This window comes from Rhea pennata, chromosome 16, assembly GCF_028389875.1.
Source record: "Rhea pennata isolate bPtePen1 chromosome 16, bPtePen1.pri, whole genome shotgun sequence".
NCBI classification, from domain to species: domain Eukaryota; kingdom Metazoa; phylum Chordata; class Aves; order Rheiformes; family Rheidae; genus Rhea; species Rhea pennata.
The window spans coordinates 14,716,341-14,734,013 of NC_084678.1; the positions used below are offsets into that span (position 1 = coordinate 14,716,341).

General features: G+C 35.5%; 1 protein-coding gene across 3 annotated transcripts in view; it reads left to right on the top strand.

The window, feature by feature from the left end:
* The window catches only part of OSBPL2 (oxysterol binding protein like 2), a 37,475-nt gene that overhangs the window by 11,895 nt on the left and 7,907 nt on the right, over positions 1–17,673 (top strand). For all 3 annotated transcript variants that reach the window (XM_062589255.1, XM_062589256.1, XM_062589257.1), the window contains exons 3-11: positions 921–1,083; positions 5,989–6,136; positions 6,384–6,459; positions 8,098–8,232; positions 9,034–9,131; positions 9,826–10,008; positions 13,094–13,201; positions 14,568–14,657; positions 15,330–15,453. In XM_062589255.1, coding sequence (XP_062445239.1) covers positions 1,047–1,083; positions 5,989–6,136; positions 6,384–6,459; positions 8,098–8,232; positions 9,034–9,131; positions 9,826–10,008; positions 13,094–13,201; positions 14,568–14,657; positions 15,330–15,453 — 999 coding nt within the window. In that variant the 5' untranslated portion in view covers positions 921–1,046. The remainder of the gene's footprint in view (positions 1–920; positions 1,084–5,988; positions 6,137–6,383; positions 6,460–8,097; positions 8,233–9,033; positions 9,132–9,825; positions 10,009–13,093; positions 13,202–14,567; positions 14,658–15,329; positions 15,454–17,673) is intronic.

Consider the following 17,673-nt stretch of genomic DNA (forward strand, 5'->3'; position numbering starts at 1 on the left):
CAAGGATCATAAAAATTGAGACTGACAGATTTAGGTTGTTTTGGAGGTGATATTGATAGCTTGCTATGCGGTCATTTAACACTGTACTTGGCTGGTTGTTGGTACCAGCCAGTGGTATTTGTAAGAGTGGAAACTACATTTTCAGATTCTTTTGCTTTGACTAAAATTGAATGAAATAAACACGTTTAGATTACACCATTGTCAACCATCTGGAATAAATCTAATTTAGCTTGTGCGTAAAGCAGAGCTGGAATACTTCATAAGTCTGTAACTTCTTTGCAGTGCATGTGGCTTTACTGAGTATTTTCCTTTCTTACGCCCTCTCTAGAGGGAAAAATCTCCAGTTGTCTCTTCAGCAGGTCATAGCAGTAGCCTGACAAAACTTCTGTAATGGTCTGACCAGATTTCAATAGATACTGATGACATGGTGTAGAATGAGCCCTGATCTTTCTGTAGCAGTGAGATTTTTGGGATATAACACTTCCTTGCCTGTTCCAAGGTTTCTGTGTTAAGGATGCTGTAAGGTTTACTATGCTTCTGAAGAGGGAAGTTTTTACTTTGACAATTGTCTTTTTCCGTGTTCCATTTTCTGCTCCTTCTAGCTCTCCATGCCTGTATTGCTTTCGTGAAATTTAACTTACAGTATGCAAAGTATATTTAACAATAATATATATGATGCATTTCTTTACACACAGAAAACCAGTGTGACCTAATGCATCATTTTTCTTGTAGGAGATAGTATTAGCTTCAGAATTACTTTGGTTTAAAGACTATTTACCATGACATTCATATAAGAATCCAAGCGTGCAGGCTTTCTTTTGTCTTGAGAAGAAATGGGAAAAATATGTCAAGTGTTTATGTGTGAGTGCATAAGAAATGTGGAAGATACTGATTTTATTTTCCCCTGTCTTGTCAAATAGATAATCTGAAACAGCTTGGCATTTGCAAACGAAGATCTCGAGCACACAAATACTTAATTTTTAAATCAAGCTCAACAATGCATTAGAGGAAGCTGGATTGGGTGTACAGAGATTTCATGCTGAAGGATGAACAGTGAAGAAGAGTTTTATGATGCCGTTACGGGTGAGTGATGGACACAGTGCTGAAAGAAACAACAGACTGCATTGTATTTATGCTGAGGGGATAGAATCTAGTCCTATTAAGAATAAATAAGAAGTAAAATGCCCTAGTGATGACCTTTAGTAAGACCTTTTTCTTTTCAGAAGATGGAAAAATATAATTCCAGTTCAGTGTTTTTTTTATTTTGTTTTTAAACACTTACTGGTGGCTGTCACTTTATCACTGTTAGCACAATTAGTCCTTTAGCACCAATGTCTTGCTTTCATTTTCTGTAAAATGTAGGCTATTTAATAGAATCTTGAGAAGTGATGCCATTAAAACACTTTGAAAGGTGAAACATCTTCCACAGATTATTGTTGTTTTTATTTATTTTAATGGAAAACTTATCCCAAAGAACTGATGTAGAAGAAGCTTCCTAATCAGAAACAAAATGGTATGAAAGTTTACTTTCAAGATAGGAAAGTCTTTGCCAGCCAGTGTTGTCTCTAGAAAAGCAAACATGAATCACTTCACATCTGAGCAGTGTATCAAATAGTACTTTCCTTTGTACTGCTAAGGACGAATGGTTATTTGTAAGAGCCTTACTTACATAGTTCTAATAGTGAAATGAAATGCTTAGATTATTTTAATAAAATCCTTTCGAAAATTTGAAGCAGCTTAAAATTCTTCCACTTAAATGTCTCCTTAGAAATCCTGTAATAGAGGTGAAATGAGAAATGCTGGCAATAGTGCATGTTGATTCCTTAACTTAGAATCAAACGAATGGAAGGAGATAATGGGAAACATTAACATTGAGGGAATGAAAGTAGTATGGCAGATACAAGCAGGTAAGGTGGACTTACAGAGACAGTTGGTTTGGAATTCCAGCTTGATGAAATCCACTTCTAGGACATGAATCTGTCCTAAGGAGACTTGCTTTATGTCAGGATGGATTTCATCTCTTTGTTAATTTTTCTGCTTCTGACATTGTCCCTGTCACATCCAAAAGACAAGTTCATGTGGTGGAATTGCAGGCTGTGTGTTTGGGAAACATCCTCCTGACAGATGATTCTATCCTGGCTACATGATGATTACACTTCTAAACATGCAGAATGGCCTGTGTTATATAGGTGACGAATCTTTTGCTTGAGGTTGTGAATGGGGAATAGTTTCCATGGAGAGGAGTTTCTTCTCATTCAGAGGTTATTACCTTTGCTGATCAGATGGACATATGACATCTTCATGAATGAATGCTTACCTTGGGAATCTGCTGGAAAATCTTAACTATGGTGTCAATTGGATCGTGACAGCACAGCATCTGCTGTGTTCACAAATAGTCTTGTCTGAGACTAGATTAGGTAAACTTGTAAATTCTTAGAATTCAAAATTTTCAAAATATTATGTGAGACAGGAACCACATAGTTTTGATCAGTTCCTTCTGCTCTGTGTAACCCTGGATTTATTAATGTTATTGTGGACTTGTTAGAGGCTGCATGTCATTGGGTTCTCCTGGGTTACAGCTGTATCTTTTATTTGATTCTGTCACATACTTGTTTGCCAAAGTACTTTGTGAAAGGATTGCCACAGAACTGCTTGCCTAATTACCAGGATAATTTACTGTTTTTCAAAAATAAGAGTATTGTGTTTTTTTTTTTTTTTTTTTTTTTTTTTTTTTTTTTTTTTTTGGAATGTTAACCTGCAGTTCATGGAATCTCCCATCTGTGTCTGTGAGGTTAATCTGGCCTGATGTATCTGTGAGCATGTTGCTCTTCTGCCAAATTCATACGTTTCCATAATGTTTGGATCTGACTGAATCAGGAGATTCTTCCATGCTATTTAAGTACTGTAAATCTAGTGAAAGGTCAGCCTGCCTCCTATTGGAAATAGCTTGCTACAGCTACCTGTTGTGAAGATGACTATTGAAAAGTGGAAAATGTAACTTCTGGCAAAGAAAAAAATTATCTAATTTTACTTGTGATCTACATTCCCTGTCTGCTGATCTCTAATCTTCCTTCTCATTTAGATCTATAAGTTTTTGGTACTATGCTATTTTGATTCCCTTTGTTTTGAGTGACGAGGTTTAACTAGTTTTTAAGGAAGTTGCTGACAGTGTATAAAAGGGCGGTCTTGTGTCTTTCGTGACTCAGAATACTGTGCCTCCTTGCTGTCTCGTGGGTGGATGTATAGCATAGTCTGAGTAGACTTACTTCATTTGCAGATGGGGAAGAAGACGACTATGAAAGCTAGAGCTACTGGCAAGTCACTTTTCTTTAAGCTCTTGAAATAGATTAATGTTGGCACCCAATTTATATGTTCTGTGAATGATTTTGAAAACTTAAGGCTTTTTAAAAGCTTTCATTTCCTCCTTAACACAGATAAGTTGGGACTTTTTATTTAGCTAATTGTTAACACTATGTCTTTCAGTGTGTGGTTCCCTGCCTTTTAAATACCCGTTTTTGTCCTTATTCCCAGAGTTTTTTCACTACAAAACCTAGTCTGTGAAGAATATCCTCTAGATAGTTTTTTTTTTTGTAGAACTATAATACTTAAAAGTTGCTTGTCAGAAAAATTCTGTAATGTACTCAATTGGTGTGCGGTAGACAAGCCAACTGTTACTTAAAGGTAGATGTCACAGCTGTTGAAAGTCTAGTGATTACATAGCTGTGTACCCTAATTAAAATAAAAAAAAAAAAAGAAAAAGGGGAAAAAAAAATGAATATAACTGGCTGAAGATATACTCTAACAAAGAGGACTAACACTTCTGGTATATCCTTTTGTTCTGCAGCAGGGTCTTAATTTTTGTTGCTTGTACACTGAAGACAAATTTGTTAGAACCAGTATTTCTTTAGTCATCAGTGACATTGTCCATTTATACACCCTCCCCCCCCAAGTCTAAATTCCTTTTGCGATGTACAAGCCTGGAGCAAAGTACTTGTGAATCATGGAGGAAAAACAAAGAATAGTATAGATGAAGACAACGACTACTTCACAGAATTTGCCAGGTTTTAGGCACAAGGTAAAGGCTGTATTTCCAGGGATGTTTTTTGTAACCATTCCCCTATAAGCCAGATGACTTCCTTTTTTGAAACTTTCCTTTTGTGTTTAGGTGTGTTTACCTCCTTGAAGTGCCTGTTAATGTCAGGCTGTGGGTATTTTATCAGCTTTCTGCACGTGTACCTGATGGCTCGTCCATTTTCTTTTCCCCCCGCTTGATCAGTTAGACTAATAAGTTATATTGTTATGTGATACAGGACTTGCCTTTTCCATCTCCTTGTATCTTTAACAGGTACCAAAAAAAGACTACTGTATAATTAGAAATGCCATTCTTTAATTATTAATGTTCTTTTGTTGTGGATTGACTAAAGATAGGCATATGTTTTTGAGACGGGTGTTTCAGGGTAGTCTTCATTTTAATGACCTGAGCATATGTAACTATCATACTTTCCAATTAAGTACTAAGACTTGCTAAGGTGTGGTTATTGTTGTATAATTATATGCTTGTGACATCAAGAGAGATTAATACATTACATCACCCTTTATACCTGCTATTTACCAAGTGAGATAATATCAATGATACTTCCTTCTGCATTTTTGAAGGTTATTTTTATGGTATTTATACCTGCTAAAAATGTAGCTTTTTAATTTTGAATTAATGCCTTATAAAGGATGAGGTTGCATGGCAGCCTTTCTTTCAGTATTGACTTTAATTTTCCTGGAGAGATCAAGGTAGAAATAAGCGTAATCTAATATTTTATGTCGTTTTCTCATGCTGTTATTGGCTGAAGTTATACCTGTGTGTTTATGCAAAACAAGGGTGTGTTTTTTTTTTTCCCAAGCTCTGAAAGTGCAACGGTTGAACACTGTATTTGGATTCTTCTGTGGGAAGTTTCGTTTTTCTTAGGTTTTGGATTCCTTTAAAGAAAATAAGTATAAAACTGCTTTTTTTTAAATTATTTTTTAAGATGCACGCAAGTTGTTCAAGGAATCTGCACTTGCAACCATTAACTCCAATGCACAGAGTTCAGTTGTTCTTTAGACATGCAAAGGTGTATCTGCGTGTGTATGTGTGTATATATATATATATATATTTACAATTTCCTTATTTAAAAGTGTATGCAAAAATAAATCATCACTGATCTAACTGAAAAATGAATAGCTGTTTGACTATGGAAACTTATGTTTCTCTAGATTCCTGTTGATTTAACTTTTGATAATTAAAGCTGTTCAAGGCATGTTTTTATTGTGGATACCAGTGTATAGCTACAACAATATTTTCAATAGCTTTTTTTCACAAGGTATTTCTGCTTCACAAGTAGATGGAATTAAGTTGTAAGAAATGGAGCCACTTACTCCAGGTCATGCTTTAGGTCACTTGTAGAGCTCAGTGAATGATTCTGTGTGGTTTTCACAGGTTCCTGCTGTCACAATTAGGAAAGTATTACATGCTTTGTACAAATGGATGGCAAAAAGAAATCAGATATCTTAAGCTTCTATTGCTCTAGTATCCTAGTTGTTTGCCAGTGACTTATAATAGCCCATATCTGTTAGTAGTATGAGTAGACAAGTTAATCTTTTTTTTAAGGTCTTTGTGAAAAAACATGCAAGTGAACAAAAGTATCATAATCATACTGTAGCTCTGAAGAGAACTATAATCTAATTAGCTGCTGCAGAACTCAAAAGATTCTAAATCAGGTTTATATTCAGGAATATAAAAAATTAGTAGAGGATGCTTGATTCTAATGCAACCCTGGACTCTAAATACTTTCATAATTTCCAAATTATGTCACTTAATAAAGGTTCTTTAATGATTTTAAAATAAAATAACCTGTTATGTTTCTTCTGCTGCTGTAAGAATTAAAAAATGAGTGGCACTGTGGGAATAATAAGGTTTCTAGGAAAACTGTTGCTGTATTATTATTTTTTAAACAGGCTTCGATTCTGACAATTCTTCGGGGGACTTCTCAGAAGCAAATCATAAAGCTGCAGAAATGCTCGATCTAGATCCACACCAAAGCAATAGGACTGGAAAACATAATGGAGAGACAGAGATTCAAGAAAATGGAATTAAGAAACACAGGTAAACACATAGTAATGCATAGTAAAGAAGAAATATGTACATGCTGGCTCACTCTTTTGGGACATTAAGGGCTGTTACCACTGGAAGAGGTCATTTCTCTGGAACTCAAAAACATTTCACCTACCTTTTCTGTCAGCTTTAGAGCAATGCTTTGCTGCTTTTGTGAAGTACTGCAAGACCTACAAAGGAATATGTCTCTTCATTTAAGGGATTGATAGTGATAGTTACTGTGTTTTCCCTGTTACAGGACATCATTACCTGCCCCGATGTTTTCTAGAAGTGATTTTAGTGTGTGGAGCATATTAAAAAAATGCATTGGACTGGTAAGTTAATTTGGATAACTGTGCTGTTGTTAGGTATCATAGCTTCAGCTGGTTAGTTTTGTTGTTTAAAGCCTGGACACAAAAGAAAAGCAGATGCGTTTTTTATTTGTAGGAGTTGCATTGAAACTGCAACATTTTAAATCTCAGCATCCATTTATTAAATGGAACTGTTTACAGAGATTGGCATTTCTTGTGTTGTCTGATAAGTACTAGTCTAAAACCCTTAGAAATAGTCACATATGGTTTGATTGATACAACCTTCTGTTTTTCACTTTTTTATTCTATACTTAGCAAAATGTAATTTGAGGCTTTATTTTGATTTTTTTCATAATCAAGTCAATATGATAACTCAAGAAAAATTACTTTCCTCTGATTTAGGAGATAGAAGTGTTTGGGCTCTATAAATGTTTCTTCTGAGGAAGGCCAATGTGTTGGCTCGGGCTGTTAACGGTGTAATTGGGTCATAAGATTTATTCTTGGAATCCAAATGGACTTTACATTGGTCTTTGTTAAAGGACCTGGGTGCTTGCATCTTCATTAGTCATCACTATTCTTTTCCTTTGAACTTTTCAGAACTGGGTTTCATGTTTCACTACTTCATTCTTACTAGGAATGAAAATGAGGCTCTACACTGGAGAGCCGTGCTACCATAGCTCTTTTTTTAGGAGTATTAATCAATTACATTCATATCTAGTCTGCATCTGCCAGTACAGTCCTGTGTGTGCAACATAGAAGGCTTGCTGACTTCGCTAGTTTAACTTGTGTCATCTAGGAGCTGGTGTAACTGTGTTGACAAAACTGCTTTTGTTAGAATGGGTGATGTATCTGCCAGAATGCTGTATTTGAACCAAATCAATTTACATCACTTAGGGGTGACATTTTTTTCCTTACTGCGTTTGGTAATGTGAGGAGAGCATTGCCTTAACTTTATCTGGTGGGATTCTCCATTCCACAAATGTAAGTACTTGAGTAAATGCTCAAAGTGCTCAGTTGTGAGCACATTTCTTTTAATAAACAACCAGTTGTACTTGGATATCGTAGAAGAGCTTGAGAATTAGGAGTTTATGTGAGATACTGACGTGGAATGAGAAACTTCCGTATCTTTGTTACAGGACATAAATAACATCGCTTAAATAAAGCCACTGAAATCTGTTAAAGCAATTTTAAATCCTATTCTTTGTGTAACCGTTTCTTTGAAACGGGCATTGTATTGCAGAACAGTGCTGAATCTTTGGCTATAGCAGTAAAAATAGCTGGATTTTATGTGAATAGATATTTGAAGCTTTCAGAGGAAAGCATAGTACTTAAATATTTATAATGACCTGGTTGGCACATCATTGCTGCTAAGGATAGAAACTTTAACCTTTTCTGTTTTATGTAGAACACAAAATAGAAGGTAACGTTTGTGTGGAATTTACTAGGCTGGCTTGATCAAAATTTGAAGAGTTTTGCAGTGCTTCTAGCCTCTTTCATCTGAAATACTCTAGAAGTATCCTGTAGGCTTGTTAAATGTCTTTTGAAGAATGCTACAGCTAAACAGATTATTTTCATGCGCAACTTTCTTCCGAAATTCTCGTTCTTGTCATTTGATAACTTAGTGTTGTGTCTAAGAAATTAGCTTTTACTTCTATCATTTAGGAGCTGTCTAAAATTACGATGCCCATTGTCTTCAATGAACCATTGAGTTTCCTTCAACGGATAACAGAGTATATGGAACATATATACCTCATTAATAAGGCTTGTAGTCATGCAAATCCCCTGGAAAGAATGCAGGTATGTAACATCTTCCACCCCCTGATTAGTTCAGAAGAACTCTCCTCCCAGAGTCTTTTCTTTAAGTGCATTGCATTCTCCGAAGCAAATTATAAGAATACCCATATTGGCCCCCTCCTGACAAGTTTGTTTCATAGTGGCTGATATCAGATGCTCACACTTTCACACTTGATGCTGTGCATAGGTACTGAGGCAAAAGCCTAGTGCAGGAGAGTGCCACAACTGATCACATCCAGGGTGCTCAGTCTTTTCAGTACTGCTCTAACCGTAACTTTCTTCATGTGTTTGTGTGTTTTGTGAAGATGAGATCTTAACTTTAAATTACTCTAAATTGATTTGTTGAGTGGCTCCATGATTTTTAAATTAACAGATCAAAGTTGTTGTGACAAACTTTTCCATTCTTTTCTCCGAAGCAGTTTATTTTAGAGGGTAGACTATAGTATCTGACTAGTCTCACAGTAAAGGACTGGACATGATGGTACCAGGCTAGTTAAGAGAAAAGCATATTTAAAAAAGAAAAAAAAAAAAGAAGCTGTACTTTTAGAGGTAGGTGAAGAGGCAGAGCACACCCTGATAATGTACTTGAGAAAACAATTGCTTTTTGAAAATGAGATGCTAATTAACTGCATTTCCTCAGTTTTGTGAGCTATAGAATTTAATTAATATAGAAGTTTTAACCTTAAGCAATATATAGTTCCTTTGTTTTGAATGAATAGTAAAATATTGTAATATCTAAACATAATATACAAAAATTGTGGTTTTAATGTATTGTTCTTATAATCTGTACTTGTTTGCTTTTAGGCTGTAGCTGCTTTTGCAGTTTCTGCTGTAGCTTCTCAGTGGGAGAGAACTGGCAAACCATTTAATCCACTTCTAGGAGAAACCTATGAATTAACAAGGTAATAATTACTTTAAATTGGGAACTATTTTGGGAACTATTTGTGTTGTTAACAAACTGTGATGCCAGTTTGGTTGATTATGCAGTGAAAAAAAAAGTTAAAGTATATTTCTGAAATATGGCATTTTTTCCCCCAGACTAACACAATCTTCAAGAAGTTATTATAAAACTAAGAATTTTATTTCTACCTTTAGGTAGAGTTTTCCTCCTTCAGAGGAAAAATTGGTCTGACATTTCTCCTTACCAGATGCTAATGGTTAACTAATTTTAAAAGTATTTTGGTGATCCTGTCAGGATCACCACAGGAGTTAGGTTGAGAAACTTTCAGGTTGCTGAAATGGGTGATATGTATGCTGTGGAGAAAATTACTGCAGTCAGACCTACTGCTGCCCAAATAGCTTCAGAATTTTCAACAGTTATTTTAAACAGCTTCGGATGCCTTTCTGGGTAAAATTCATTTAGGAGTTTTGATTGTGGGTTGTTTTGGTATATAAGAGAAAAGGTGTTCAGAGAATATTTCCTCAATTTAATTGGTTGTGTGCCAAGGAACACAACCTTGGCATGTAATGTAAAAATCCTTAAGACTTTTTTTTCCCCTCTCAAGTGTCAACTAATATTTTTCTGCTGTAAGGTTAAAAAAAATTTTTGATTAACCACTTAATCTCTTCCTTCCCCCCCTCCCCTTTTTTTTTAAGGGAGGATTTAGGTTTTAGGTTTATATCTGAGCAAGTCAGCCACCACCCACCTATTAGTGCATTTTATTCTGAAGGCCTCAATAAAGACTTTGTATTTCATGGATCAATCTACCCCAAACTAAAATTCTGGGGAAAGAGTATAGAAGCTGAGCCTCGGGGAACAATTACATTGGAGCTGCTGAAGTGAGTATGAGGAGAAAATAAATATTTTTATGCTCATCTCTCTAACATTTAGTTGTATAAAAATAGGTGATGACATCCTATTGGTTCTTCATAGATGAATTTCTGAAAACCTCTTGTCAAAGAGATTGCAGGGGTTTATTTACAAGTTATTGTTCACTGCTTAATTTCAGGGCTCTCTTGTTGGAATTATGTCATGCTTGCACAGCTGCAGCAATTAAACCCTGTTTTTCTACTATGAAAATCGTTTCTTAAAAATTGAATTCTACCAGTTCCTTGAAGGCACATACAATTTAAATAAAGAGCTAAAATTCTATTACTAGGCTGTTCAAACTCATTGTTTGTGTAATTTTCATAGTTGGTCTTTATCATTTGAAAATGTTTGTGTCTGTGTGGAAAGCGTCACTACAGAATAGTTGCCTTTATGCTACAGGAAAACCTGAGGAGTTCATCGGGATTTCTATCACCTATTTAATGCTTTTTCTTACCTTTAGCAAGGTATGATCACATTCCTAATAAAATCACAACAGCCTTTCTGTATTACTTTTAGGCTTCTTTCTAATTGATTATAGTTCTTATAACTTGTGCTACTTTCTGTAAGTTGGTTTGCGCCCTGGTAACGCTAAGACTCTTTATTCTTCCTGAATAGGTCACAAACATGCACAAATTTATAGTCACAGAAAAAGCATTCTACAATTAAGCACCTAAAGGTGCTTTTGTAAGAGCTTTCCCCAAGCCTATCTTAGGTTATTCTGAAATACCTTCTTATGAAACTTCTAGATGTTTGGTTTCAATGAAGAGGCAACTTCTCTGCCATATAGAGTATTGACTTTTCCTGTAGTTACTTTTGAAAGTGTAGTTTATTCACTGAGCTGCTAGGATCTAAACTTTTAGGCTTATAAAAATAGGAACTTGTCTTATCTAAGAATGGTGATCGAAATAGAGGAAGTTTTGAATATAGAAAGAATATTGCTGTATAGACTTGACAAAAATCAAAATTTGTTACTGGAGAAAGCCTTTATTCAGAAGGCCACTAAAGTTCTTGTTCTGCCTAATCAAATTACAGGATACAGTTTTAAATAGGAGTGTAAATGATTATGGCATATCTGTTAAATATTTGCTTCAAGTTAGTAGCAGACAGACTATTGTAGCAGGCATTGAGCTCAAAATTTTGAACCACTCAATCTTGTAATTTTTATTATTTTCTTGGTTTGAGTAGGTCTGAGAAATGCTCCAGACTGAGTTTGTAACAAGTAACTGTTTAGGTTGCAAAATTGAAAGTCAGCTAAGTGCTGCCTTTGTGTTAACCATGACTTTATTGTAAGTAACCATGAATGTATGTATGCAAAACATGCATTAGAAAGCACACTTCTTTCTCACTCCTCCAGCCCAAATACTAAAATGCCTCAGTTTGTCAGCACTGGGCACGAGTGCCTTGTATTAAATTTTATGCTATAAAAAGCTTTTGCTGTCAAGTAATTCATGAAGAAAAACGTATACTAAGGCTGATGCGATACAGTTTTGGGGTTTTTTTCCTGAAGAAGAGCAGTCATTGTTCTAAAGTATACTTGAAGACAGCTTGCCATGAAAAATTGTCAAACTTAAATGATCTGTGTTTTTTCACTGTACTGGAAAATGACAGATGGGTTGAAAATATTTAATGTTTGTGTTCCATGAATACTCGATGGAAGCAGTAGCACAAGCCATTTGTCACAAAAAGGTCACTGCTTGTTTTCTATATTTTTGGTATTAAAGTGGGGTTTGCAAACTTTCCTTAGGTATCTTGACTTGTTTACTAGGTAGCATTAGCATTTCTTTCATCAGTATTGAAAATGAGTGAAAATAGAGGACTTTTGACTCTGTCAAGCCATTGATGATAGGAATCCAGTTACTTAATGTTTTGATCACTTACAGAATAGTTTCTTTTAAGGGTGTAGGACTGTTAACTCATCTTTCTAAAGCTTTTTACAAAACAAGTTAAAAAAAGCAAAGTGGAGACTCCTTCAATTTTAGGACTTTTCCTTTAGTTCTTGTCAGTAAATCTGGGGGAAAGGATCGAGTTGAGTAATAAATTAGATTTTTAAATGTCATATTTATGAAGCCTGAATATAGTGTTATTATGTCATGTTAATTAAAAACAAAATCTTGAACAAAACAAAACACAACCTTAGTTGGATTGTGTTGAAGTAAAGGCCTTGGGACAGAAGGTTTATTTAAATAAAACAAAAATCCTACTGCATTCAGTGACACTGGAACAGGCTTCATATACTGATGGACTTCTGGCATATTTGTGGGAAATAGCTGCCTTTTTAATTTTTTCCCCTCTGTATGTTTTCTTTCTAATCCCTTCCGCAGCTTGCCTGGGAGAAAGGGTCTTGGTGTTAGAAGCTCAGTGCCCTTGTCAAGTTTGCTGACTCATACCATTCTCTCTGGGTTCAAAAGCTTTTACCACCCAGTGTTTGTATTAAGAATTGTTTAAGTGGGTTAATCTGACCAACTCTTGAGGAGTGTCTTCATTTCAAACCTTCATAGTGACTAACCTCCCTTCTGCAAGTCTCACTAAAAATAGTCATTTTCAGTCATGAAGGCTGAACTACTTTCTTACCATAAAAAGGTACTCTGTGGATTATGGTAGAGGTTTATAATAAAGGTTTTGTGGGAAGAAGTTTGCAAAGCTGCTGCAGGAGTTACAGAGAAGACTTCACGCATTATTTTGTCAGTCCACTTCTCATGTGAGCATTATGTTATATCACGTACAACCTCAGAGGTGTAAATGAAAAAGATGAATTCCTGTGCGATTGTTGGCCTGGAATTTGTAGTCAAAAACATAGCAATGCTAAAACTTAATATTTCAACTCTTCAAGAAGCAAGAAAAATACAGGTGATGTTGATTAATTAATTGGCTCTAATATTTAGATATGACATACTATTAGTTTATAAAGAAAAGTCTGCTTCTTATTTTGAAGCTAACTGCCTGCTGTTCACAGAAATGCTAAATATTTTGCCCTGCCACTAATAGAACTGAAAATAGATTTACGTTCTATCTCAAGTTCCAGAAATTAATTTATTTTTCTATTTTTCTTTACAGACATAATGAAGCTTATACATGGACAAATCCAACCTGTTGTGTACATAATGTAATTATTGGTAAACTGTGGTTAGAACAATATGGAATGGTAGAAATTGTAAATCACAGGTAACACCAATCATGAAACTGAGGGTTGACTGTGGGGACTGCTGCATGGTTGTTTTCACGTTTGTTACAAAGCAGATAATCTCGATTTTTGTCCGATACAGGGCACTTTTTTTTTTTAGGTCCAAAATCTTTGGTTCTTTTCCTTCTGACAAATGTATACTATTCATTGGACTGGGATTAGTATTATAATGATATTAATGAAAATCCAATAGGCTAGATGGTGTATGGGATAAAAAGGTTTTTGTGAGTACCTATTCAAATTCTGCCCTACTGACTGCGAACTGAAACTTCATTTAGAGTAATTAAATGGCAATAATTGCTGGAGGCTTGTAATGGACCTCCATCATGTTCCTTGTGATTTGGCACTCTGTAGTTTTCATAAAAGAGGATTTTTTAAATTAAGGATAGAACACACAAAAATGACAGCAAAATAGAATAACTTGAATTTAGAGCATGTCAGTTGCTCTGCTAACTACCCATATTTAGGCTTTTACATTATATAAACTAAAGGAGAAAATGACATCCTGCAATGATGAGGGAGAGAATTCTGTGAAAAAATATGCTACTTCTGCCCATGTTTTTTGGCCAATAAATAGGAGCTTTAATCCAACAGGGCTGCTGTTTTGATACTTCTTAAAATGTCAGATATACTATTCTTTCTGTTACGTTCCCATAAAAGACCCAGGATGGTCTCTGTATGCTACGTGCCTGGCAAACTTGGCCAGATAATCTCTTCAAGTGAGGTATCTACATGTGTGTACAAGTTGATGTAAGGAAGATGCTGATATACAATACTGGTGTATGTTTGTAAAATCTTAGAATTTCTGAGAAGGGAAATCTAAAGAGAACGTTTGAATACACTTAGCTTGGTTTTCCTATGTAGGCCATTCATAAAAGTTCTGTGTGTTTTGTGTAAAATTAGTTGTGAATAGGTATTAATTTGAAATATGCTGTATTAATGGTGTGGATTAGGCAGTCTGCAGGACTGCATTCATTTTATTCCTAATGTCTTCAGTAAATTTTAGATACAAATGAAATTCAGAAGTCTATTAATATTTTCAGATGGTTTTCACAAGCTTATAATATCTTACATCTGCATGTTTTCTTACTAGTGTTTTTTAGTTTTGTGTAATTTTGAAATTTATTTGCCTTTTAATGCTCTGGTCAGATAGTAAACTATAGTTAAAGAAAAATAACTAGACCTCTGCCTCCCTTGAGTTAACCAGGTATATGAAAGAAACTAAAGTGTGGATAAAGAAAACAAACTTACTAGTGTATATAAAGGCTTGCTTTGTCAGATACACAGGAAGTTGTTTAAGAGATTCATACTCTTTGTTTTTGAAAAGTATTCCTGTTTCTTTTATAGTACTGGAGATAAATGTGTCCTAAATTTTAAACCATGTGGACTGTTCGGGAAAGAGCTTCACAAAGTAGAGGGATACATCCAGGACAAAAAGTGAGTGATAACAGCCTCTTTGCTTCTCTGTTTCTGAGCCCTATAGCATTTCTTTAATGCTGAAATGGTGACCACAACCAATCTAGATGCAAAGCTCACAGCAATGTAGATTGAAACCATTTCTGTTCTCTATGTTAGTATTAATCCCTCGATTCTAGTGGTTTAATACTGACTTTTCAAGTTGTATTAGGAGAAGTCTAAAGTCCAGTGGTTTGAAATAAAGGCATCCAGGGAGAATGCAGAGTAGTTGCAACTGATTTATTTTCTCTAATATATTCACAGTTCTAATCTTTAGCTTAAAACACAGACTACAATAATTACAAAATTTTAATGAAGGCAAGACCTGTCGTGTGATTCTGGGTCTTTGTCTTAAAATTATTGACTTCTCTGCGTCCACACTCATGTTTTAATTGATCCCCCCCAAAAAAAGCATATGACTAACTCATGAAGATATGTTATGCGGGACTGAATACTAGCAAGACTGGAAGAAGCTGAACCCCTTTCCTGCTGTTAGTTGAATTTTCCAGCTTCTAAGAAGTCTGAGCAAAAATAAAATTCAACCAAGTAGGAAGTTGTGTATTTACTAAGGATCAGAATTTGTATGACTTAATTTAGAAGACTTTATAGAAGTGAAGGAGCAAAAGCTAAGTCTCTCCTTTGCTTACTCTACAGCAAAAGGAAGCTATGTGTGATCTATGGCAAGTGGACAGAATGCTTATGGTGCACTGATCCCACCACATATGAAGCTTACAAAAAGAATGAAAAGAGAGGTGGTGAGCAGAAGAAACCGAAGCCGGTAAGATGTCAGAATTCTTTAGATAGGGAGAAATGAAAGGAAAATATCTCCTTGTAACAATATCATCTTTACAAAAACGGGCAGGTACTGGTGAATGAGGAGTTAAAGCGGCCTGTATTTGGTGGCGTGCAATGTTAAAGCCATGAGATGGCAGTGCACTTTGAACTTGTGTTAACATTAGTGAGAGCTGCTGGTATTTAGAGAGCTCACAGAAATAGCATTTGCTAATGGATTTGTTCAAGAAGTCATCAAATATCAACTCCCAAGTCAATGTTTTCCAGTCCTTGAATAAGGAAAGTGGTTCTGTTGCCAACTCCAGACATGAAAATATCAGGATTTGGGGGTTCTAAAGAAAGAATGTAACTATATGCTTTTTTTTGTTTGTGTAGTAGTTATGTGTTTTGTTGACGTGACCTTTCAGAATCTTTCATGTAGAGAGGCTTGACAATAAGAAGGTCTGGAAACTTGTGCAGTTTTCAGTTTTCTTCACCTAAGCAGAGTGTCTTGTTCAGTTAAGTTCCTGCAGGAGTCTGATGCTTTATGGGAAAATACAAAATGTTGGAAGATTCAACAGAGGACTGCTGGATTTCCTGATATTAACAGAAGGCCCTAGCTGCTTGTTCAAAATGAAACTGATAGTTTAAAGTTAATAATGGGTAGCTTCAGTTCAGGAGGCTCAAACGTGGGGTGGGTGTGGGAAACATTTACATGAGAAGAGTCAAGAGCAACAACAGGCCTTGTTTTTTGGCTCTGGATTCTGTCACGTTGCAGATTTTTATTTTGACTTTCTTTTTTTTTTAAAAAAAGTTTTAAAAATAGTACAATTCTGTTCAGCTTATGAAAATCAATTCTTTCTTTCCATCCTTCCTGTTGAATTTATATTTAGATGGGGAAGTATCTAACAATAAACCAGATGTTAACATGGAAAGTAGTCTGAAAGGGTCTTTTTAAAAAATGAATACTCAAACCAAATGAATTTAAATTAGAATCTTAACTGTATGGAACCATTTTCTAGCATGTAAAACTGTGTCTGTTCAATAGGGTATTCTTGAATAAAATAAATAAGCTATGTCATTGGGCAGAAAGAAAAGAGGAGGAAAAATATAAAATGGTAGGAGAGAAGAAAACTCAGTCATTGTCACTCTGGGAGGTCGTTGTCTGAAACTTCCCTTCTGGTTGTTGTGGCTTTAAGTAGTTTCTTACAGTGAATCCTCTGAACAGCTAAAATTTAGCCTTTCATGTCCAGAGACAGTCAAGCTTTTCTATAGATCAGGCTGATGGCAGGAACTAAGTATATGAGGAAACAGATTTTCAGGTAGACTGGGGAAGCTGTCAGATGATCTGTGGCCTGTGTAGTCAAGATCAAAAAGCATCTAGTGCTGCAGCTTGTATTGTCTGGCCTGCTCCTACATAGACAGAGTACTTAGCTTGTATGTGATCTGCCTGCCTGCCTCTTCATTTTATGAAGATGATGTTATTTTCTGCTGTGTTTGTGTTCTGTGCTGTCTCTCTCTTTCCCCCAAGTGTTTCAAAACCAGATTGTATTTTCTTCTCAAAATAGATAAAGCCATCACAAAAGTGATTGAGATCAGTGGAACAAGCAGTGGAATAAAAATAAAATAGCAAAGTGCTAAAGTTAAACATTTCATCCTATTTGTTCCCACAAAAAACTCAAACTATAGTCCAGCTTTGTGAAACTGCTGCTACTGCTGATGTTCATCCAACTGTCTGTCTTTATAGTACTGAGTTTGGGAATGCTGGCCAGAATGCTGGGAAATACTTCTTCCTTTTAAGAGCAGTTGTTGAATCTTTAGTGCAGCTTAGGCAGTGCATGTGTGAATCTGTATAACCTTCGTTGGGGTGCGAGTCCTCGTGCAGAAAGGTGGCTTTTATTAGGTTGAAATAGCTAGAATTGGTCAGGTGTTCTTAAATACTTCTGTTCCTAAACTAAGTAGTTATTCTACCACCCTGGAGGCACTGAGAACAGTAGGAATGTGAGGTGACAGCCCACTCCAAGAAAAGAATAATAAAAGTAAGTAGAAATAAGACCAGTGGTTAAATGTCACGCTGTTTTAATGTCAGAGGGTTCTGCAAAGATTCACACGGTTGTTGGAAGCCATAGTGAAATTTTTATTCAGACATCAGTAGCTGAGCAGACTGTAAAAATCTAAGTTACAAGGACATCGTTGTCTTTTCCAATAGCAGGCCTAAAGGTCCTCA